Here is a 22,989-nt window from a genome sequence, read left to right on the forward strand (position 1 = left end):
AGTAGTTGTGTTAATCATTCTGTAAATAACTTTGAAAATTGATACATAATATTGTATTTAGTAAAATTAATAGTGTTCCATAATATTTATTTTGTTAAGGCTGATATATGTTGAAGTGGATAAAAATATAATAAAATAAGTCATATAGATTAGATTATTTAATAAATTAAATTTAATGAAAATTCTTTTTTTGCGTTCGCTCCTTTTACTTTTCTGTTTGGTATTTCAAATATATTATGTATGTTTTCTAAATTATTCGTGTCTGATTTTTTTCTTGTTTTGTGTAACTTTTTTATTTTATTCTATAGTTCTCTAATATGTTCCATTTAATTTTCTATGTTCACTGATTTTTTCTTATGCCCGATAATCTTTTTAGTTGTGTACCTAGTAAATCAATTCTCAAAAAAGGAAAAAAAATCTTACCATTTACAGTATGTAAATCACTTCAAACTGGTCCTTAACATGCTTCCAGTAAACGGTGATATATTTGATTTAATAATGTAAATCACTTCAAACTTATTAACAGTCTCTTTCCAGGAAATTGGAGAATTAGACCTTTGGAATTTGGGAAGAAACTGCACTCTATATACAACTGTTAGTACTGAAGTGTTAAGTAAAATCTAAAATATTACAATAAAAAATGTATATTTGAAATATTAATTAAAACCATACAGATGACACTAAAAACCTAATTGCATAACATTAACCCGGATTTATGCATGAAACCACGTTAAAAAAATACAGGGTAATTTTTCAATCTAACTATTCGAAAGAGAGTTGACCCAACTGCTACGGGTCAAACTTAATCAGTTGGATAATTTACCCGTACATCATTGCCTGCTTTTGTAGATCGGCTTCTTCTGGCTTTGATATTTCCAGTAGGACCATCTTAGAGCAAAATTTATCTGATCCAAGAACTCCTCCTCCAGACCACCAGCAAAAAAGGGAAACAGGTTATTATCAAACGTGGGCTTAAATGTTTTCCTGACAATACTTCCATCTCGTTCAAAAGCTAGGAGTAAACACTTTTGCGTTGGCTTTAGTCCATGATCATACTGAAAATTAAATATACTCTCCTCCAACTCGGCTGGAAGTGAGTAGCCTTCACCATAATAATGCACTAACCATGGCAGACCTGCAACGAACTTATTGTTGGACAATGATTTCTTGATGTGAATCACTTCGAACTCATCACCCGTACCCTTCTTTTGCAGATATATTTCCTTCATCATCGAGAGTTTCAATGAGTGTTCATAATACCCACCCCACTCAAAGTATATCAATACTCTCTTCCCAGTAAATTGAGAGAATGGAATCTTTGAATTGGGAATCATAAGTTCGACAAGCGGATAGAAGTTGGGAAGAAACTGCAACAAATAGTACACTCATTAGTACTACTAAAATGCTGGTTTTCAAAGTTAGCAAGAAAAGGAAAAAAAATTGCAATAAAAAACACAGCTGCTTTTATGGGGCTGTGAGGAAGAAGTATTTTACTTCGCAAGCTAATACAGGAGAGTTTTTTCCCAGACAAGGATATCATATAACCATAAAATACTTTTCAAAAAAACTCACCTCCAGCCTATGTTTTACTCTGACGAACGTGATTGGATCCCAGAGCATCTCCAGCTTTGATCTTATCTTCGACAATGCATTTTCAAATTTAAGAAGATTGCTAAAAGAACTCGCCTCCAACCCATCTTTTACCACTCTGAAAACAGTATTTGGATCCCAGAGCATCTCAAGCTTCAGTTCCTTTATTTTTTCAGTCTCTAATTTGGCAAGTCTCTTCCGAGTGAATGGGCACGCATGAGCTCCGAAATCCATCAAGATGTCACCACCACACGGCTCAACAAATTCACCATTGGGCCCAAAAATAACAAGTGTAGGAGGTCGTTCTGGCCCATTCAAGTCATTTGGATAACCAAAAATCCGTCTCAACTTCTTATGGTTCGGGTCTTTAAATGGAAGGGCTAACCAAGGCATATTCCTAAATGTTTTCCAGAATGATTCTTCATTCGTACTATGCAAAGTACCCTGAGTGTCATAAAGATAAAGGAGTACAACCTCAAAATTTTCCTTAGTTTTGGCTGACCCCTTATAAGCCATCTTAAGTTTTACAGTGAGCTCGTCATCAGTTAAACCATCTTCATAGAAATACAGAGCTACCACTTTATCTTTAAGGCTGTGAATAGGTACCTGTCAAATACAAGTAACAGAACATCTAGATATAATTATCTGACTACACCAGGGTGTGCAAATGACACTACATATATTAATGAGTAGAACAAATTATAATTTCACGTATGAAGTTTTCATAGTCACATAATGTGCTCTCAAATTTGCAAGTCATTACCCTGTCCTCTTTGTTTGAGATGACATAATCACGTAGAGGAGAGCCCAGCAGAGTTTCCAAAGAGGGATGGTTAGCAGCTTCATCATCTTCAGACTTCAGGTATTTTATCCTTTCATCGGTGAACGGATAACCTAGAGTACCATATATTCTAAAATATGGGCAAGCATTACGTGTAAGAAGAATACCTTTTGAATCAAGGAAAAATGAGATGGTGAAAGAAAAATTCCCTCCTGAGATGCCAAATCTTCTGGCTAAACGTTTCCGGGATGCTTTATCTGAGAATGGTATGGCAATCCATGGCATCCGAGAAAACATTAATTCAAAATTTTTTTCAGGGTCTCTCCGGTACTGGGGAAAACTGAAGTTAGCACGGATTTCGTCAACCGCAACAACAATGACTTCAAAATCATTGTTAGGCAATAAATCATTGTATATGTCTATCAACAATGTTGTGTATTCCGTCTCCATTACAGAACTAAGGTCAAGAGATACTGGTACAAAATATATAAGCATGGCCTTTCCTCCCAACTGCTCAGCTTTTACCTACATAATATATAAGGTGTGTGTAATGAGCAAATGAAAACAAAAGCCAGTCTAACCTTTGAACCATATGTAGGGCATCAGATTGGCAATCATAAAAAACATTCAATTCTTAAATTTTAGTAGATACTATTTGACTTGATATTTTCCTAGATAATCTCTTGTCTCAAAATGTAGTATTGTAGATCCAAGCAATAACATAACTACTTGAATCACAAACCTCGAGAATATATACTCCTTCAGAATTATGATTTATTTTTTAAATGTGGATGCTTACAAGTTAAATGGCATAATGTATCATACATTATTATTTTTCTAATCCCACATAACACACACACATAGTGTATGGCCCCTATCATTAAGTGTTTTGTTATCGATCAAAGTCGAAAGAGGAAACTAAAATAGTAATTAGTAATACTCCCGCCTAATTATAGGTGTAATGTAGTGTGGAGGGCTAAAAAACTGCCAATTAGAATAGTTCTGTATTATTTTTAGGACAAACAAAGGATCGGAGTGGGTCGCAGGCCCTGTACTAAGGAGTGCGTCAAATAGGTGATGGCTTGTACAGGGTGCATGTCACAGCGGCACGGGCATGCCAAGATGGGCATGCCTTTTCATGATTTGGCATGCCTTTTTACTAATTTTTTTTATTTTTTAATAATTATTTTAATATTAGAATTATCCAGAAATAACAAGAGGAAAAGGAAGATCAGATTAACCTGATACGACTACCTTTATGTCAGGTTAAACGCATTGTTTTATATCCTTTTATGCTAAAACAAATTTTCATACGCGAGGCTCCATCTTCACTTCTAGCATGGATATCAATATCATGTCTTCCTTTTGTATGTTTACAATTCTTTTATCTCCATTATAAGAACACATAATCATGTGCATTTAAAATCTATATGTATCCATCAAGGAGATTCTGTCTTATAATGAATAGTACAAAATTTTTACATAAATGACGTGTATATGCATTAAGTCATATATACTTGTACCAGGAGAGACTAGAGTCTACAAAAATGATATATATGCATCCAACTATTAAATATACGCGTATAAAGCTTCAAAATGAGAAAGAAGGGAATATACATACACCTTGTATGTGGAAATAATGAAATATGCTGATTTTAATGAATGATAGAATTAAATTAGTGTGTGGGGTCCTCTAGCACTAAGTTGATTTGTCGTTTGCCCCAGTAAAATATGCATTCACATGTCGTTTAACCGCATATTACAAAAACACTATGTCAGGTTCATCTGATTTCCCATTTTCTCAAATAACAAATATAATTTTAAAATATTAACATATATTTTAATATCTAAAAAGTTACTAATATAAATGAGTATTATGATGGTATTTGGTTATTACTGCCAACTAACTTTAATTTTATATTCAAGTTCACTGTATATTAGTATAATAATTATTTATTAAATTTTATTATATTTAATTGTTGGGCATGCCTTTTGACAAAAAGCATGCCTATAGGCATGCCTTCGGGGGGAGTCTCGTGACAGGTACCCAGTTGTACTTCAACTACATGTATTTTATTATTGTATTGTTTTATGCTGTCTTTTTGTGTTCCTTTGCTGACCAAATAGATTTTCATCCTAATGTTGACACTACTTTTTGCCTTTTAATGCCTTCTAGCCTTTAGGAGCTGGTAAAATTTTACAAAACTTATTATAAGAAACATGACTTCTCATATGTCCATTACCCTTTTTATCTCCTAATACTTTCCAAATATTTTCACAAAAGTAGGCACTCTTCAAGTACCCTACTTCCCCTTGGGCATGTTTGGTTTGGTTCGGTTACTTTCTTCCTCCTAGTAATAAATCTACATTCCTCAATTGCATTTGATGGGATTCTGAAGAAATAATAAATGCATTACAATATTAGAACAAAATAGATCTGGGTGGTATTCCGGTAAGACAATATAGTACCAAATACATATTTGTGAAACTGAAACATGGGCAGTGCACCCCATAGTACCTTATGGCCATTGTATTTGATGAGATAATCCCTCTTTTCACTAAATAGAAGGTCCCATAAGTTAATAACATCTCCTTCTTTGATGTCTGTCAGCTCATCCTTGTCCTGTGTCTCTACCTGCATCCCCATTTTGGCATTACTCATACTTGGCATTAATGGACTGGATATGGATCCTCTATTTATTTCCTCCTCAACTTTGTAGATCGTTCCTATAGAGTTTACGGTTATTTTATATACATCAATTAGATAATTTCGATTTTTACAAGACCTTCCCAAAATATAAATTAAGTGCACCCTTTTCAAATATACTCCAAAGTGGGTAATATTGATTATAATTCGAACAAAAAAAACAGACATGTTATGTAAACAATTAATAAGTACCTATAACTAAATAGACATTGCTATCAACATCATCCTACTCGTTCTCAGGTAGACCTAGGCAAGGTTAGAGTGCCTATAGTGCAATTTATAGAACTAGCCTAATCCAAAGCGGAGCCAAGTGTTTCCATACACACACCAAGTTTCTTTTAATTTCTGATGATTTCGAATTGAATATTAGGGTAGCCACAGAACATTAACCCCCCCCCCACCCCCACCAACAACCTCAACAAAAATTAACCAAGTGATATTTTTTTTATTTGGACCATTTTTCACTCCATGAACTTCATTTACTATTGCTCTGACCGTTATACAGATATTATAACAGTTATATTAATATATAATGAAAGACAAAAATGATCCTCAATGCTTACTCTAAGAAAGTAATGACATGAATATATAACTCATGGATGACCCTTGCGCTGTTTGTGTAATATCAATTATATCTTAGTACAATGCTTATTATAATAATTTTAAATCACGTAACTTTTATACCCCCCCCCCAAAATATAACTATTTGTGTGATGTGTGTCATACATATGAAACACAATATGCAAATTAAATCCGAATCTCCATTTCAGATAATTTAAGCAAAGGTACTCATGTACAAAATTGAAAGTCGCATGATTTTAGAATCTGAAACATTTCAAAGCTAGCATTCGATAACAAAAAACAAACTTTAAAAAAATTTATTGTAATCATTTGGAACCCTCAACTTGCTTCAATACAAGCTTATATGGCATACTATTAATAGTAATACTAATGTCAGATGAGCAAGTGCATAGTACCTCGAAACTTCGACTTTTGAACGTTTCCTTCTGGTCCATCTTTCATATTTTTGGAATAGTAATTTTCATGTTCTGTACAGTAGGCAATAAGGTCAGCTTCACAAACAATACTCCTAAATACAAAATGTCGTCAATATCCTCAAACAAATCTTTACTTATTTTATGCAGTGCTTCACTGCAATAAACACTCTGAAACAAGTTCTTTAAAACTGAATCAACTTCTATAGTACCTGCTTTCGAGATGAACCTCCTTCCACATCCTGTCCTAATTGAAGTCGAATATCTCCTCAAAGGCTCTAATCCATAATCAACTTGCCCAGTGAAATGACTCATAGATTCATTTCTTATGCCATCTACACCAAAAAAGCAATAGAAATTGTAGTCAATCCCGAAGAGAGGGGGGGGGGGGGGGGGTTAACTGTGTATTACATAAGAAATGACACAATGGAGTAATAAGTTATCAGTAAAAGGTGCCATGAGCCTACACTGAAGATCCCTAAAATTGTGCTAAGAAATCACATTCATTCTACACAGTACATTCGTGCATACTTTGCTAAATTATTTGCCCTACTATAAATTGCTCAACAAGCAGAGGCGAATCTAGCAAAAAAAAATCCGCCCAGCGGGATTTTTTATGTGATAAACAATATAACGATAATTGATGGGATTTTCGTTGATTATTCTTAAAAGAAAACAATGTCTTATGGGCACTTTCTCAAACAGACAGAGTACATACCTTCATAGTATATACTTGATTTATTTTAACCAACAACAATGAATAAGTAAACTATCTATATAAACTCATGCTTGAAATGCTTGAAATTACAGAGTGATTTTTTTTTACTTATTCTAATCTAATGGAAGTTCCAACTAACATTTTTTAGTCACAAATTAACAAAATTTCACCCAGCTCGGAAACTTTTTTCCCTTTTCCCTTCCCATTTTCCGCCCAGCGGAAGCTGGGTCTGCTAACACATAGGTACGCCTCTGTCAACAAGTACAAAAAAAACAGATATATCTACCCAAAAGATTGAAACTTTCCGATTTTAAACAAGAAAACAATCAATTACAAAATAATCAACACGCAAATATTACCTTTTCTTTGATTATCATCACTGCAAAACTGATTGCGAGACTTACAAATGAAACCCGGTCGCAACACAGAAGCAAATCTTATGCTTCCCCTTAATTCTTTTTGAGATGCAATTTTCTTAGCAGAAAATATCATTTGGGCCATAACAAATAATTAAACCCTCCAAACTTTTTTTATTAATTTGTATAGGTTGTGAAGATTTAAAAAAGAAAGATTCAGCGGATACATACAAAATTCATTGTATATCTATGGGCCCGGAGTAATCTTCATCATAAGTGATAACTTCGATTGTGGGCCTGTTTGGCGGGCCATCAAAAAACAGTTTTTTATTGAGAGTTCAGTTTTTATTGACATCTCTACTCAACTTTTAAGTTAAACTACCATAATAACCCGTGCCTCGCACGGGTTATTTTCTAGAGTTTTTTTATGCATGAAATTATAATATTTTTAGTTATATTTTTATTTGTAAATGTTGTATAATATCTAACGTATTTATCTGTGTATCATTTTCATACAAAACATTATTAAATTATACAACGTTTCCAATATAGTTCATTAATATAAATATATATATTCTTGTTTGTGTTGTATAATTGTATTAATGAATGAATATAAACAGGATAGTCACTGTACGTTTAAAATGAAACAAATAAACTTAATATGTAGAATGTCGTTGGTATGTTTACAAAGAAAAAATTAAAAATTAACATATATGTTGAATATAGAGTTGACCAAAAAATTTGAATATTATTTAAATAAACTATATAACTAGTCTATATTATTACTGAGTTCTCTACTAACTTACAATTAACTTACTCAATTTAAAAAGATAAAAAATGAATAACTGAATTCATAATTATTTGCAATCATAATATAAAATTTACACTACTGTTAATATAAAAGTTGATTTTAATGAAAATGTTAGTTTTTGAAATTTAACGTATGTACGTTTGGAAAAATGTTAGTTTTTTTACACTACTCTTAATAAAATAAGATTAAGTTATATAAGTCTATGTTAGCATGTGAATTACTTTATGCTACATTTCTTAAAAATTATGATGGTTTTAATTATTTATATGCTAAATATATGATTTATGTACCTGTTTAATCGTTATTAATATCTAGCGAGACAATTGATTACTTAAATAACATGTATTTATAATTATTCAAAAATTGAAATAATGTAATAAATAAATTACAATAATTTATATATGGTATTCACATTATCACTCATAAACAATCCATATCTGTTTTTTACGCGTCCGAGTATCAATCATGTAACATAAAAATAAATTATATATCGTAAGACTTATTATTGATGTTCATGATTTTTTTGAAGAATTTGAAGGAAAAATTGTAATTATATTGTTATTTAAACTATTTTTAAGTTTCCTTCATTACCACTCTAATATTTCTTGATATAATAATTTGATAATATTGTATACTATTCTCCAAAATTAATATTTTTCAATTCGATAAAATTGTATAAATATTAGTTGAACCGGTTAATTCCTTCAAATTATTGAACAATATATATATATATATATATATATATTTAAATAGTATAAAATGTATTGAATCAAATGCTACAATATAGTATAGATATAACTTTTATTTGAATAATTCAAAATATTTGTACAATATTATCTTGATCAATAAATATTGTTTATCTAAAAGAATTCTTTTTAAAATGCTAGTTTTTTTAAAGTGAAAAATAAAAAATAAATTGATTTAATATATCATCATAGTTTTAACAAATCTCGTGAGATATCATATCAAATTTCAAATATTTTTAAAATCGGGACAAGTCCCAAAACACTATTGCGCTACTAGTTAAGTTAGTAATTTTAGTACAAATAATCAATTAACTTGATTCTATAAATACCTCAAACACATTAATTTATATTAATATAAGATATCAAAATTTTTTACATTATTGGTAAGATATTCTCGTTAAACTTGTAATTTAAATTTATTAAACGTAGAATGTAACAATATTTTTCGGCTAGTCATGTAGTTTATTTTCGAGTAATTTTTGAACAATAGGCCAAATTTCTGATTTAAATTCAAAATAAACTAAAATTCATTGACTCATTATAATTCGAACTTATCTAAATATTTAATACCAATCTAGATTATTTATATATAGGTGATTCTATTTTCATTATTTTCTTTAAAAATTATATATGCACATTTTAATTACTTTTTATAATAAAAAATATGTTTAAAATATATGAGATATATTTTCAAACTAAAAAATAATAATAAATAAGATAATAATCCATTGCCTAACTTTATATCTGAAATTCAGTTCTTTAAAATTAATTGTACAAATATTCAAGTAACTATCATTTTTTTTGCGAAATTCAAATAACTATTTTTAAAGTTAAATAAAATATTTCTTTAGCACACATATTATGTGTATGATTAAAAGCACATGTGACAATATAGTGTAGTGGGTACGAGGTTGTATAGAAGAATGAATCAACTCGAGTTCGATTCCCACAAAATACAACTTTTATATAAATATTAAAAATAGGGGTATTTTAGTCTTTTAAATGAAACTTTTTAATTTCATGAAATTATACCCCTGTTGTGGTATTATATATAGAAGAGATTTATAATATATAAGCCGATAAGTTGACGTATTTTTTTCAACTTATTTTGATTTTTCAATTTTTTATTAATTTTATTTTTAAAATATATGTTTTTAAATGTTCTTCTAATTTTAAATTCACAAATTAAGATAATTATATTCAAAAATAATTTTTTTAATTTATTTAAGTAGAAAAAATTCTGACTTTTAAGTAAAATTATCCAAACACTTATGTAACTTATAAGTATTTATCTATTTATCACTTGTAAATCAATTATTTATTTTAATTCATAATTTAGTTATTTTAAAATTTCTCAAATGGTCACAATATATCTTCCCGAACGAGTACTATATATCTGTAACACCAATCCCTTCGTTTTACTTTGTAAATTTATCATCAAAACTGCTGACATAAACAAAATTTTCAGCTTCAAAAGGCTTTTGAAAAAATTATCCAAACACTTATGTAATTTATAAGTATTTATCCTTTTAAGTTTAACTTTGTAAATTTATCATCAAAAATCCAATTTGATTGTTTACTTATTCAATGAGTGAATTTTCAAGCTCTACCTGCCCGTTTGACATAAACAAAATTTAAAAGGCTTTTGATAAAATTATCCACTTATTTATAAGTATTTATCCACTTATGACTTGTAAATCACTTAACAAAATTTTCAACTTCAAAAGGTTTTTGATAAAATTATCCACTTATCTATCTATTATCTATTATTTATTATATTATTAACAGCCTAACATGGGCCAATTTTGAGACATTTTAATTTCAAAAAAATGATGAGACATTTTATTAGGGTAAAAAGACAGAGTTGCCCCTACCAATTCAACATGGGCCAATTTTGAGACATTTTAATTCCAAAAAAATGATGAGACATTTTATTAGGGTAAAAAGACAGAGTTGCCCCTACCAATTCTAATACAGTATAGCACTTTAGTGGGTGATGGCCAAAAATACCTCTTTTTTTAGAAGTTGTAACAAGAAATTAATAGCCCAACATGGGCCAATTTTGAGACACTTTAATTTCAAAAAAATGACGAGACATTTTATTAGGGTAAAAAGATAGAATTGCCCCTACCAATTCTAATACAATATAGCACTTTAGTGGGTGATGACCAAAAATACCTCTTTATTTAGAAGTTGTAACAAGAATACGACTTTTTGGAGTTTATGGCCAAAAATACCCTTCTAATACGCATTTTAGAAATGGGTAAATATATTACGCATCTGAAAAATGGGTATTATATAAAAAAAATTAAAAAAATAAAAAAAGCAAAAAATGCGTATCACCAGAATCAAATGGGTGATACGCATTATGTAAAAGCGTATCTCTCTTTTAATTTTTAATTTTTATTTTTTTCCAACTTTTTTTTATACAAATTACCCATTTTTAAAATGCGTATTAGTAATAACCAACTGAAAAATGCGTATTAGGCGAGTATTTTTTGCCAAATTTTTAAAAAGAGGTATTTTTGTCAGAAAGTATAAAAAAAGAGGTATTTTTCCATTTTAGTCTGAGCCTAAGTCGAATAGAAATCAGTGTTGTGACTTTCTATGTGCCGTAAGTCTGAGTTGCATAGCATGATTTGACTTCTTAATCTCCCGTTTAATTTCGCCGGGTAATTGAGACACTTAAAGTATACCTTTGATATTGATCGATTTCATAACTTATATAATTTGGGGCTTGATAAATTTATTTGAATTTGATATTGTATCTATATATTGGATGCAATTAGTATGCATCCACTCTTATTGTTATGTGCTTTGGATATCTGAATCTCGGAGTAGTATGGTTTTGATAATTTTTCAGGCTATGTAATACTTTGAGCATCTATGTATAGTTGTATAGTTAATATTTTTCAGGAATTATGTTGCTCGTGATATAAGTCTAGTTTGTTACTATAGGTACAGACACCCAAAAATACAGTAAAGGCTTATTTTTTTGCCAAATCTTGAGTGTTTTGTACAAGTACGTTTTTCAAGTGAAAGTAGATGATGAATGATGAGAAGGAATGCAAAGTGTCTTCTATGTATTCACAAACGTAGATGAGTATTCTATTTCCTTTCCACAACCAATCACATAGGTATCTCTTAGACTTGAACAAGCTCCTTTATATAATAAACATGAATTATGAATTATGATTTTATGTCTAGAAATGTGGAAGGACTGAATTAATACATGCATAGAGCTAAACAAGGAACGCAGTACTACTTAAACCTATCTTTCCTTACACATGTTACTTGAATAGAATTATGTGAGTCAGACATGGTAAATGGACTAAAAGCTTCTAAGCTATAGGTTTACCGAAACCTATAAATGTCACTAACTTTTACAAGTCAAATGGACGAAATAGGTAGTAGGGATGATCAAGAATATAGGGATGTTATGTGTTGTGTATATTTATCAGAAGTTTCTTTCTTTTGAGCATAATGGTATGAGTTGTGTTTTTATATCATATCGTTGATGTATATTGTTGTGGATTTATTTCTGTCTGCCAGGTTTTCTTTGCAATGAAGTGGAATGGTTTGATGAAGAAGAGAATAGTGTTGATACTTTGTCCATACGTCTAGCAAATGATACTATATTTGTAACAGCTGTTTTTAGCAATCGAGTTTTCATATTCATTCAAGATATTGCCGCTATTATTGTGGTTGTCCTTATATATTGGGATGATATTTGAGTGGCGATTGTCACTTGTCACTTTGGGTACACTATCTGTATTAATCATTTTAGTTATTGCTCAGGTTTGCGTAATACATTTTACCTTCATCCAGTAGGGCAGTTTTTGTTTTTTTATTGCTCTTATATTTCCAGTAGTTTCCTGATTTATGCATGCTTGATGTACTTTTTTTATGATGTTAAGCGAATGCCTTCTTGTCTTACGATATGCAGGATAATTTTTTCTAGCTATCATTGTAGATGGTGTTGCTTTCATCTGTTTATGTTGCCTCATGCATCCACCTGTAAAATGTGTTATACTTCTAAACAAAATGTGGCTTCTTGGAATGAAATGGAAATTATGCGGATTTAATGGTAATATTATTTTGAAATTGTCTTTAAAATGATTTTCTTGTATTAAGGAAAACTTGAATAATATCTTGGAAGCTTGATAAATGTAGTGAACGCAGAATGAAGATTAAAATATGGCAATAGGACTTTCTGTGTAGCGTGAGCTGAACTTGTAAGTGTTGTCGAGCAGCTCAATTGTGCCTTACTCCTAGGTAATTGTATGTTCTGCACATTTTCCTTGTATTTCGCTTCTTCTTCTACTATATGGTTTTGCTTTGTGATCCCGAAATCTTTTATTTGTATGTCTTTACTATTTATTGTTATACGTTTGTTGTCATTTAGGGCTCTATGATTTTGCTTGGCCTGGATAACAATATTTTGGCTTAATGAAATGACAATTGATTATGAATGAATAGATCAATTATGGATCAAATGGCACAGTTTGAGATGAAATGTTGGTATCGTGGTGTTGCCTGCACACTGCTTAGAGATCTTACATTGTAAATTAATACTCACTTTTCTCTTTATTTAGACTTAGATTATAATTATTTTTCGTGTACATCATTGTACAATGATATTTGTATCATAAGCTGGCCCGCAAGGTAGCAAATTAAGATGTATATTTTAAACTAACAGCATTTGAGTTGATTCAGTTTGTAATAATGGCAGGTCTTTTATGTGAGAATTGTTAGTGTTACTACAGCTAAAATGTTATCGCAAGTAAGATAGTTCACTCAATTAAATAGTAAACTACTAATTAAAACTCAGATATATCTCGTCACTGAAATCGAGAAAGAAAAATATACTAAATTAAAGCTCTAAAAACCCTCTGAAGAACAAATTGTTGCAGTTACAGTTACAGAGAAAGTTTACCGCTACTTGCTATCACGACTCTGCTTTTGGATGTTCCACTCTGTTATCCTTCAGCTTCAACTTCTTAAACCACGTCCTCTTGGTAACACATTTCTAGAGACGAGATGTCGTTCGCCAACCTGTATTATTCCCAAAACACACTCATTAGCAAGTGTATGAAAGACTTCTATGAATGTGTGTATCCATGCTAGAGATAATGTAACATATGATAAATTTTACTTAACAATTCAAGCTAAATCTCGTATTTATCTGTTATATTATCATTAACTATTTAAGCAGCGTAACAAATGTGCAGTTATTTTGGTTATGTTGATGCGAATTTTTTCCACAAATAATCTGATGTCTGGACAGCTGAAGATATATAGAGGAGTCATTGGCTCATATTTACTTAGCTATTTTACTAACCGGCTATCATGGTTTTATGTTTGGACTTGGAGAATGAAAAAGTTTAGGATCGAGACGTGCAGATGGAGTTGGGTTACTGAGTCGGTGTGGATGCCAAACGAATTCTGCACGCTTTCCAGGTAATTGTATGATATCAGCTTCTTCTTCTTGTGTCATTTAATTTTACCGCACAACTGCAACACTTAAAGTATTTGGTTGGTATTGGGATTGCTTGATATATGCCATTAGGGTTTTATCAATTCACATGAACTAAATTATATAAAAAGTCTTGGCATTTTAAAATAACCAATAATCATAATTGAATTGTTACCTGAGGGTTTTTTGTTTAGAAACAATCCAGAAGACCTGAAATATTATGAATATAGCCAAAAAAAGTAGCGCATTAACACCTGTGCTTTTTTTACCTCAAACATGTTAGCTGATTAGGATCATGTGAATTATAAAAAATAAAGGTTTTATATCATGCTCATATTGACTTAGCTCAAAGTCACAAACCACCGTTAAATTGCCCAAAACCTTCCAGCGTAAGTTTACAGAAACTTATAAATTTCGTTAACTTTTTACCAGCAAAACAAGGAAGATGTTTTGTTGGTTAAATCAGTTAAATGAGTTTAACATATTATAAACGACTATATCATAAAAAAGTTTCTGGTGTTCAAATTTTGGGACTTCTAACACTTCACTTTTTCCAAAATAAGTCAACTAATTTTACTTGCTCCTCTGTGGATTATAATGTTTTGGCTACTTAAATGAGGTCCAAAGAACATCGAAGACTTTATTTCAGTGCGGTTCTTGGAAATATTTATAACCTGAATTGTTAATGATCCTACACTATTAATTATGTATAAATTGTTGGTTTAATATACATCATATGTACAATTACAAAGAAGATTACAATATTAATGTTCTAGGTCTTTTGTTAAGTTTCCGTTTCGATCGTCCAGATGTAAATTTTAATATACCATTATGCTTGCAAGTTGCAATACATAGGTGGCAAAACCTTTGTTAACACTCATCACAATTTCGAGACAAGAGAGGGTATTTTAAATGACATGCACATCCGTCCTTTAGGATGATGAAAAATAAAAGGATGCTGGGAATGGTATTTATCAAAGCCCTCAAATTTCTCTGCGTTTTCACATATAGTTTGTATGTTTAAAAACCTGTTACTATAACGACCCGTATATTTTATTTATTATTTAAATGTGTAATTATGGAATAAATAATTAAATAAAATGTTTGTGTGGGTTCAATCAGTGGGTTATTACTCTGTCACTATGTGTATGTGATTACTAGTGTGTATGGAATTGAATTGTGTGGTTAATTAATGAATTGTATGATTTTGTATCGTTGTTAAAAATGGTGTTATTATAGTTTTATTTCCATAAATACTTGGATTGTCTCTAAACTTGTTTTTATGACTTTATAATTTCAATAATTATTTTTAGGACTTTATAAAATTGAGAAATCAATATTTCATTAATTGTTTATTTTTAGATGATTTTCTGAGTGTGTTTAATGGTAAAATCCATATTTAATTATGAAAATCTTCAAAAATTATGAAACTTACATTTTATTAAGTTCGTATTATTCTGAGAATTTTAAAATTATTTTGGGAATTTTCGGAGTTAGTTTCACCCGCGCGTCGATTCGTTTAATTGACAAAAGCGATTATTAATTACGTTTCAGAAATTATTTTTAAAATTACAAAATTTACGTTTTTATTAACTTCAGGATAATTATAATATTTTAAGAATGTTTTCGTAATTTCTTGAATTTATTTTAATTGCAACTCTGTTCGTTAGTCGTAAATTTCGGGTATGTCGTGTGATTTAAAAACATTCTATAAATTACGGAATTTATGTTTTATTAGTTTCAGAATATTTAGGGAATTTTAATAATATTTCGATATCATTTCGATTAATAAAATTTTGTAACCCTACGCGTTGGAAAGACTATAATAGCTCGTAATCGGGCTTGTAAGCGAGGATAACGAGACACGTGTCCTAATAATTGGACACGCGGCTCGTGTTTGGCAATAGGGTTGGTGTTAGTTTTAATTCCGGGATAAACATTGAACTCTCTCATCTTTTTGCTCTTCTATCTCGGTCTCTCTCTTCTCCCTAACCTCTTCTCTTCCATTCTTCTTTTTTTGTTTCCCTGTATCTCCTATTCTTCCGTCTCCATGGCCTGTGTTCACGGTAAGTGTGCCGCCGGTTTCTGCTTTTCCGACCACCATCTCTGTTTTCTTTCTGGTGGCTCTTGGTTCTTGCTAAATCGCGTATATATATATATATATATATATATATATATATATATATATATATATATATATATATATATATATATATATATATATATATGCGTGTATATAGACATGTTGCGATTTGTTGTTGGTTCTGTTCCTTCCATGGTTGTCTGGGCTCCTTGTCCTTGCTTCCTGATTTTTCCTACTTTCCGGTTGCCACCGGCTCTGTCCGGCGAGGCGACCGCGTGTCCCTATTTATTTGTTTTGCGCGTGTACTGTTGCCCTGTTGTGCGTGTATTATATTGGATTTTAAAAATTTTCTGCAGAAATTTTATTGAATATTTTAGTGATATTAATTGAAATGTGTGTGAGGAATTAATAATTATCGGTGAAAATTTGTGATGGAAACTCGACGAATACGGGCACCCGCGAATTTTCGCTGCCGTCGGCGATGAGCCTCGGCGAGCCGACGGTGGACTGTGATAATCGTTATCTGAGTCCTAATATTTTAAAATAAATAATGTAGTTCGTATATTAATATTCGAATTGAAACATAGTTAATTATCTTAGAAATCGTATTGGCGTTCGGGTTATGATTTGGTTTGGATTGTGAGTTGTAATTGTGGATTGCGAACTGTAATGACTGATTGTTGTGATTGACGTCGAATTGCTTCGACGGGTTAGTTCGATAAATAAAGGAAGTGCTGCCTGATTTTCGAGGAATCGAACTACGGAAATACGGGAGACATGTTGCGATTTGTTGTTGGTTCTGTTCCTTCCATGGTTGTCTGGGCTCCTTGTCCTTGCTTCCTGATTTTTCCTACTTTCCGGTTGACGCCGGCTCTGTCCGGTGAGGCGACCGCGTGTCCCTATTTATTTGTTTTGCGCGTGTACTATTGCCCTGTTGTGCGTGTATTATATTGGATTTTAAAAATTTTCTGCAGAAATTTTATTGAATATTTTAGTGATATTAATTGAAATGTGTGTGAGGAATTAATAATTATCAGTGAAAATTTGTGATGGAAACTCGACGAATACGGGCACCCGCGAATTTTCGCTGCCGTCGGTGATGAGCCTCGGCGAGCCGACGGTGGACTGTGATAATCGTTATCTGAGTCCTAATATTTTAAAATAAATAATGTAGTTCGTATATTAATATTCGAATTGAAACATAGTTAATTATCTTAGAAATCGTATTGGCGTTCGGGTTATGATTTGGTTTGGATTGTGAGTTGTAATTGTGGATTGTGAACTGTAATGACTAATTGTTGTGATTGACGTCGAATTGCTTCGACGGGTTAGTTCGATAAATAAAGGAAGTGTTGCCCGATTTCCGAGGAATCGAACTACGGAAATACGAGAGCGTATCCAGTAATTATCGGGTTGTCGAATGAGTATATATAAACATATATATATGTTTTATACAAAATCTGATTGTATGTAGTGGTAAATTGTTTTTCCAAAAACCAACAACCCTAATTTCGTAAAAAATGACGAGTATGTATATTTTCTGAAAATGAACACCAAACTGATTTTGAGAATGTGAACCCTAATTATTGTGAGTGTTATTATAATATGTGTAGTTACGAGTCGGGAATTGATATCGAATGGGTAGGTTGTTAGCGAGGATATGTCAGGCATACCTATACGTCTAACGTAGGGTATTTCGGCTCTATAGGTTCTAGTTGAAGGACTCCAGAAGTGAAGTTGAATTAAAGATAACCTAGTGATCAGTCGACAAGCGTAGCGAGGTTCCAAGAGAAAGACCTGAACGTTGAAGTCGGATCCAGGATAGTCTGATAGTAAGGCGATAAAGCCGAGTGTCCAAGTTAGTCCTGGGTCAATCAGTAATAGTGGTAAAGCTCTGCAAGACAAGTACCCCGGAACTAATCTTTTACAGTTCACTATATATGAATAGTTGTTGATTTAAATTATGTACTGGAACAGAACGTTTTAAGTTACGTATTCCCCGTATTTAAATATGTTTTACTAAATGAGGTTTTGGGGAAAAAGTAACTTCTGAAAATACCTATCTCTAAAGTGTGATTAGAAATGGAAAAGTGGTTTTGAATAGTGTGCTGTGACAGAATTGATTTTAACAAGAGATAGGTAAAAGTGATTTTGAAACTGGATAAACGTGAATCAGATATTGGATGGTCAGTGGCGTAAGAGGTCCGTTATTAGGTAACGGCCCAGCAAGTGGTTGCGTAAGTGGCTAAGTCGGATGCGCACACTGGTAGGCCGCTTAGTCCAGCATAACAGAGACCTAGCTAGTCTCTGAGTTCCGGAACAAAAATTGTGGTAGGATAGACTGATCAGCTGTCCCTAGAATTCATCCACTTTTATATCTGATTTTGGTTTAATGGTTCCCATAACGGAACGAATAGTTTTGTGGTCCCCGTAAGGGGACATATGATTTTGTGGTTCCGGTAACGGAACAAGTGATTGAGGTTCCAGTAACGGAATAAATGGTTTTGGGGCCCCGTAACGGGACAAATGGTTTTATGGTTCCTGTAATGGAACTGAAGGTTTGAAAATGAAAATAGCATGCTAAAATTGAACTCTGGTATTTATGCACAGCACACGACTGTTGATTTTTGTTTTACACAGCATGCTAGTTTTGATATCCGGTTTATAAATGTTTTACTTGTTTTCTAACGAATTATGAATTCTGTTCCTATAACTGTTTTACTTTAAAATGTTTTACTTGTTATTCATATAGTGGTGCTGCTGAGCAAACAATTGTTCACCCTTGCAGAATATTTTATATGTATTGCAGATGCCTAGGAGATTCTTGCGCGGTAGTCAGGGCAGAGTTCCAGCTTCTTTCGTGTCAGGCTCCTCTGAGGTAGTTGTGTTCAGACCAGATGAGGTCTGTTGAGTTGCTGCATTAAATTAGTGGTCAGGATTGTGTAAGGTAATTTGGGTTGTGTTAGTTGAGTAACCTAAGTCATACTTAAACCTGGAAAAGGTCTTGGTAAAGGGGTCGTAGTTATGTATTATTAATGAGTTGGACTGAATTATGATTGTTATTATTGTTGTTGGTGACGTCAACTCCTGACCCCGAGGTTGAGGCCGTCACAGTTACTATGTCAAATGATTATGTTTCTTGAATCACTATTGCATTAAAATTAGTTTCGCTGGATTGTTTGACAACTAAATGATGCAAGCCGAAATATTATTCTTGATATATATGGAGTGGCATTTCACATTTTCTTCAGTATTCACTTTATAAAAAGAACTAAACAGAAAATAATATGAAACAAGCTCTTGTGAAGTAAAGGTTATACCATAATATTAACATAACGATCAATGATGAAATTACTAATGTCTAAAGGTTTTAAATTTAATTACTGGGTACTTTTAAGAAATTTTAGATGACCTACAAGAGCTATGGGAATATAATATATATAAACTGTGGTTGGGTGCAAGACTCGGAGATGTTTTGAACATAAGTTACATTTGGCCACTGGTCACACACAAGCATTATGTGAATGGATTGACTACAATTTGAACAGAGAGTATAAGTGTGGAGGAAAATTCTTAAGTGTCAATTCACATCTTCAACATTCCTTCCACTGTATTACAACTTTACTTCAGAATATAAAATTTAAACCTCGAGTCTGTTATTTTTTCTTTTTACACTTCTTTATTTAGATTATATTATATTATAGTATTAGTGTATCTATTTATTTTATATCAATAGAACTGAAATAAAAATTATTTGTTGTCAATATGGATGATTTTCTTTTAACTCTATTTTATGATATGTAGTATAATTATAAATGCCTAACTTGTTTGAATTAGTATTAAAAATAAAATTAATCAATATCCTTCATAACCAAACAAAATATTTGCACATTTTGTCTTAAAATTTGGGATACTATTAGATAGTTCAACGAAAGTCTAATATAATTCAGTAGTCAAGGAATTTAAATTGAATGAATTTCGAATAAACAGATTATGTATGACGTAAATCTGAGTTAATTGGCATTCACTAGATCACTATTTACCGGACTAATCTCTTTCTCATTGATCTTCTTTATGCATAAAGCAAGAATTAGTACTATTTTAATCCTTATATGCACAGTTTTTCTCAAATGTCTGAAATATGAAACTACACTTTTTACTTATCTATAATTATAATATGTAGAATACTCTATAACCAAGCTTTTTATGAAAGTAACGTTTCTACTTTTCAAAGACCGCAAGGTCTATTTATAAAAGGATGAGGCATATGAAAAATATCCCATTTTGTTCAATTTTTGTTGTTATTTAGTACCTCGTCAGTTTGTGTTATATATATTTGAGATGTCATGTCTAATATGTTTCATATTTAGTTTTCAGATCTTAACAAACAGGAAATATCATTACTTATTGGAATCAGTACTTAAGGATATCAGAACTTAGATTATCAGAAGATAAATATCAGAAGATGGATATCAGAACTTAAGTACGGGAGGACTAACAGTTAAGGAAGGAAGCTGATTTACAGGAAAGAAGATCAAGATTAATACAAAAGAAGATATGCATGGAAAGAGTTAGAAGATAAGAAGACTTGTATAAGAAATCTGATTGATATATTTTAGGAGACAAAATTATATTCCATATCAATTAGAAGTTATCTTGTAATTGTGTACTATATAAACACAAATATAGGTTTACACTATATGTGTTATCATTATCGAGAAGATCATACATTGTAACCTAGCAGCTCTCGTGATATTTGTTCATCACTGAGAGAGAACAGTTCCATTGTAATAGATTTTATTATATCGAATATATCTGTTTACTGTTACTTGTGTCCGAAATTGATTTGATTGTATTCTACACTGTATTCAACCCCCTTCTACAGTGTTGTGTGACTACAGGGGGAGCATCAGAAAATGCTGATGGAGACAGCATGGATCATGGGGGAGGATCCAGTTCTAGAAGTCAACTTCAATCTGCAAGAAAGTGGACCAAATCACATACACCTGACTTAATTATTGGAGATCCTGAAGCAGGTGTCAGAACTAGAACTGCAACATCAAATGAATGTCTCTATCATTCTTTTCTATCTCAGAATGAACCAATGAAAGTGGAATAAACTCTTCAAGATGCTGATTGGGTGCAAGCAATGCAGGAAGAGTTAAATGACTTTGAAAGAAATAAAGTCTGGACCCTAGTGCCAAGACCAAAGAACAGATCAGTTGTTGGCACAAAATGGGTGTTCAGAAATAAAATTGACAGTGATGGCATAATTACAAGGAATAAAGCAAGGCTGGTTGCTAAAGGCTACTCTCAACATGAGGGTATTGATTATGATGAAACATTTGCACCAGTTGCTAGATTAGAAGCCATAAGGATTTTTTTGGCTTATGATGCTCATAAAAAGTTTAAAGTCTTTCAAATAGATGTGAAAAGTGCTTTTCTTAATGAAGAATTGGAAGAAGAGGTCTATTTTGAACAACCTCCAGGCTTTGTAGATTCAAAATTTTCAAATCATGTCTACAGGCTTAACAAAGCACTTTATGGCCTTAAGTAAGCTCCTAGAACATGGTATGAGTCTTTAGCTCAATTCCTTCTGGAAAGTGGGTTTCACGGAGGTACAATTGATAAAACACTGTTCTACCTCAACCATGGAAAGGACTTACTTTTGGTACAGATATATGTTGATGATATCATATTTGGTTCTACAAATGCCAAACTCTGTGAGAGTTTTGCAAAACTAATACAGTCAAGATATCAAATGAGTATGATGGGAGAACTTAGTTATTTTCTGGGCCTTCAAGTCAAGCAAAATGAAGAAGGTACTTTTATTTGTCAATCCAAGTACACCAGAAATTTACCTATTACATGTTAGTTATCAACATGGACCCATTAAATACCTTGTGGCATCAAAAAACACATTGCTCGTTCGAACTGTCTTTTCGAAATATCTTAATTAAATCAATAAGTCATGCGCCGATAAGTTTTCCATGTAAGTTGATCTAATTCTTTTTCATTTGTTCTGTTTTAATTTTTTTGTCATGGGATTATTGTTGAGAATGTGATTTCGATTTTTTATTTGTTTGCCCCCATTTATTGAAGTGATATTTGTAATCAAAATGAAATCAACTGATTTCCAATTTCCAGAATATGTGGATATTGGTATCCAGAGTTCGCTGCTATAAAGAGACAAATAGAGAGAATCAATAAGTTATGAGCCACTTGCATTACTAGACACTTGGCTATTTGACATCATTTGCATCAAAGATTTTATGCTTTCAAGAGGAATCAAGCAAATACAACAAGAGCTACTCAACCCTCGAACATACTTTGCTTCACAAACGCCACCTACTAGACTTAAACGAAAATGAAGATGGATCTATTTTCTTATTAAGGAGTGTTCTATTTAGACATGTTTCTAAGATTGTTTAAAAGATTATTTACTTAGACTGTATTCTAAGTTTGCTTAAAAAATTGTTTAAATTGTATTTTAAGTGTTTTTATGATAAATTTATCAAGTTGAATTTTGAAAATGAAATTATGGTTGTTGCCAAAAAGTATTAGAATTTGAAATTCTTGTGATTACCAAACAGGATATTTGAATTTGAAATTCCGGAATTCAATTCTAGGAATTGAATTTCATTATTTGAAATCAAATTAGAGGGTGTTTGGAAACTTGTATTTCATTTCAAACGAGGGATTTCAAATGACAGGATTGGAGTTGGC

The 22,989-nt window shown here is 31.7% G+C and overlaps 1 protein-coding gene and 1 long non-coding RNA gene across 6 annotated transcripts; one reads left to right on the plus strand and one right to left on the minus strand.

The window, feature by feature from the left end:
• Positions 1–595: 595 nt before the first annotated feature.
• On the minus strand, positions 596–7,364 carry LOC141689961 (putative nucleoredoxin 1). Of its 2 annotated transcripts, XM_074494512.1 has the most exons (7): positions 7,151–7,364; positions 6,286–6,408; positions 6,056–6,127; positions 4,890–5,098; positions 2,354–2,896; positions 1,573–2,196; positions 596–1,367 (listed from the first exon to the last, which is right to left on the minus strand). In XM_074494512.1, the coding sequence occupies exons 1-7, from the start codon at positions 7,290–7,292 to the stop codon at positions 831–833; spliced, it is 2,250 nt and encodes a 749-aa protein (XP_074350613.1). In that variant the 5' UTR covers positions 7,293–7,364; the 3' UTR covers positions 596–830. The 2 variants fall into 2 exon arrangements, with proteins under 2 accessions (XP_074350613.1, XP_074350614.1); XM_074494513.1 differs by lacking the exon at positions 7,151–7,364 and having other exon boundaries at positions 4,890–5,006.
• A 3,881-nt stretch (positions 7,365–11,245) lies between these two features.
• Positions 11,246–19,407, plus strand: LOC141692819 (uncharacterized). Of its 4 annotated transcripts, none has more exons than XR_012562920.1 (6): positions 11,246–11,376; positions 12,257–12,502; positions 12,651–12,791; positions 12,878–12,979; positions 14,078–14,164; positions 19,073–19,407. It is a non-coding gene; the product is annotated as an uncharacterized LOC141692819 (long non-coding RNA). The 4 variants fall into 4 exon arrangements; XR_012562923.1 differs by having other exon boundaries at positions 12,257–12,464; XR_012562922.1 differs by lacking the exon at positions 19,073–19,407 and adding an exon at positions 17,972–18,995.
• Positions 19,408–22,989: the final 3,582 nt, after the last annotated feature.

Source organism: Apium graveolens, chromosome 10 (genome assembly GCF_009905375.1).
Source record: "Apium graveolens cultivar Ventura chromosome 10, ASM990537v1, whole genome shotgun sequence".
Classification (NCBI taxonomy): domain Eukaryota; kingdom Viridiplantae; phylum Streptophyta; class Magnoliopsida; order Apiales; family Apiaceae; genus Apium; species Apium graveolens.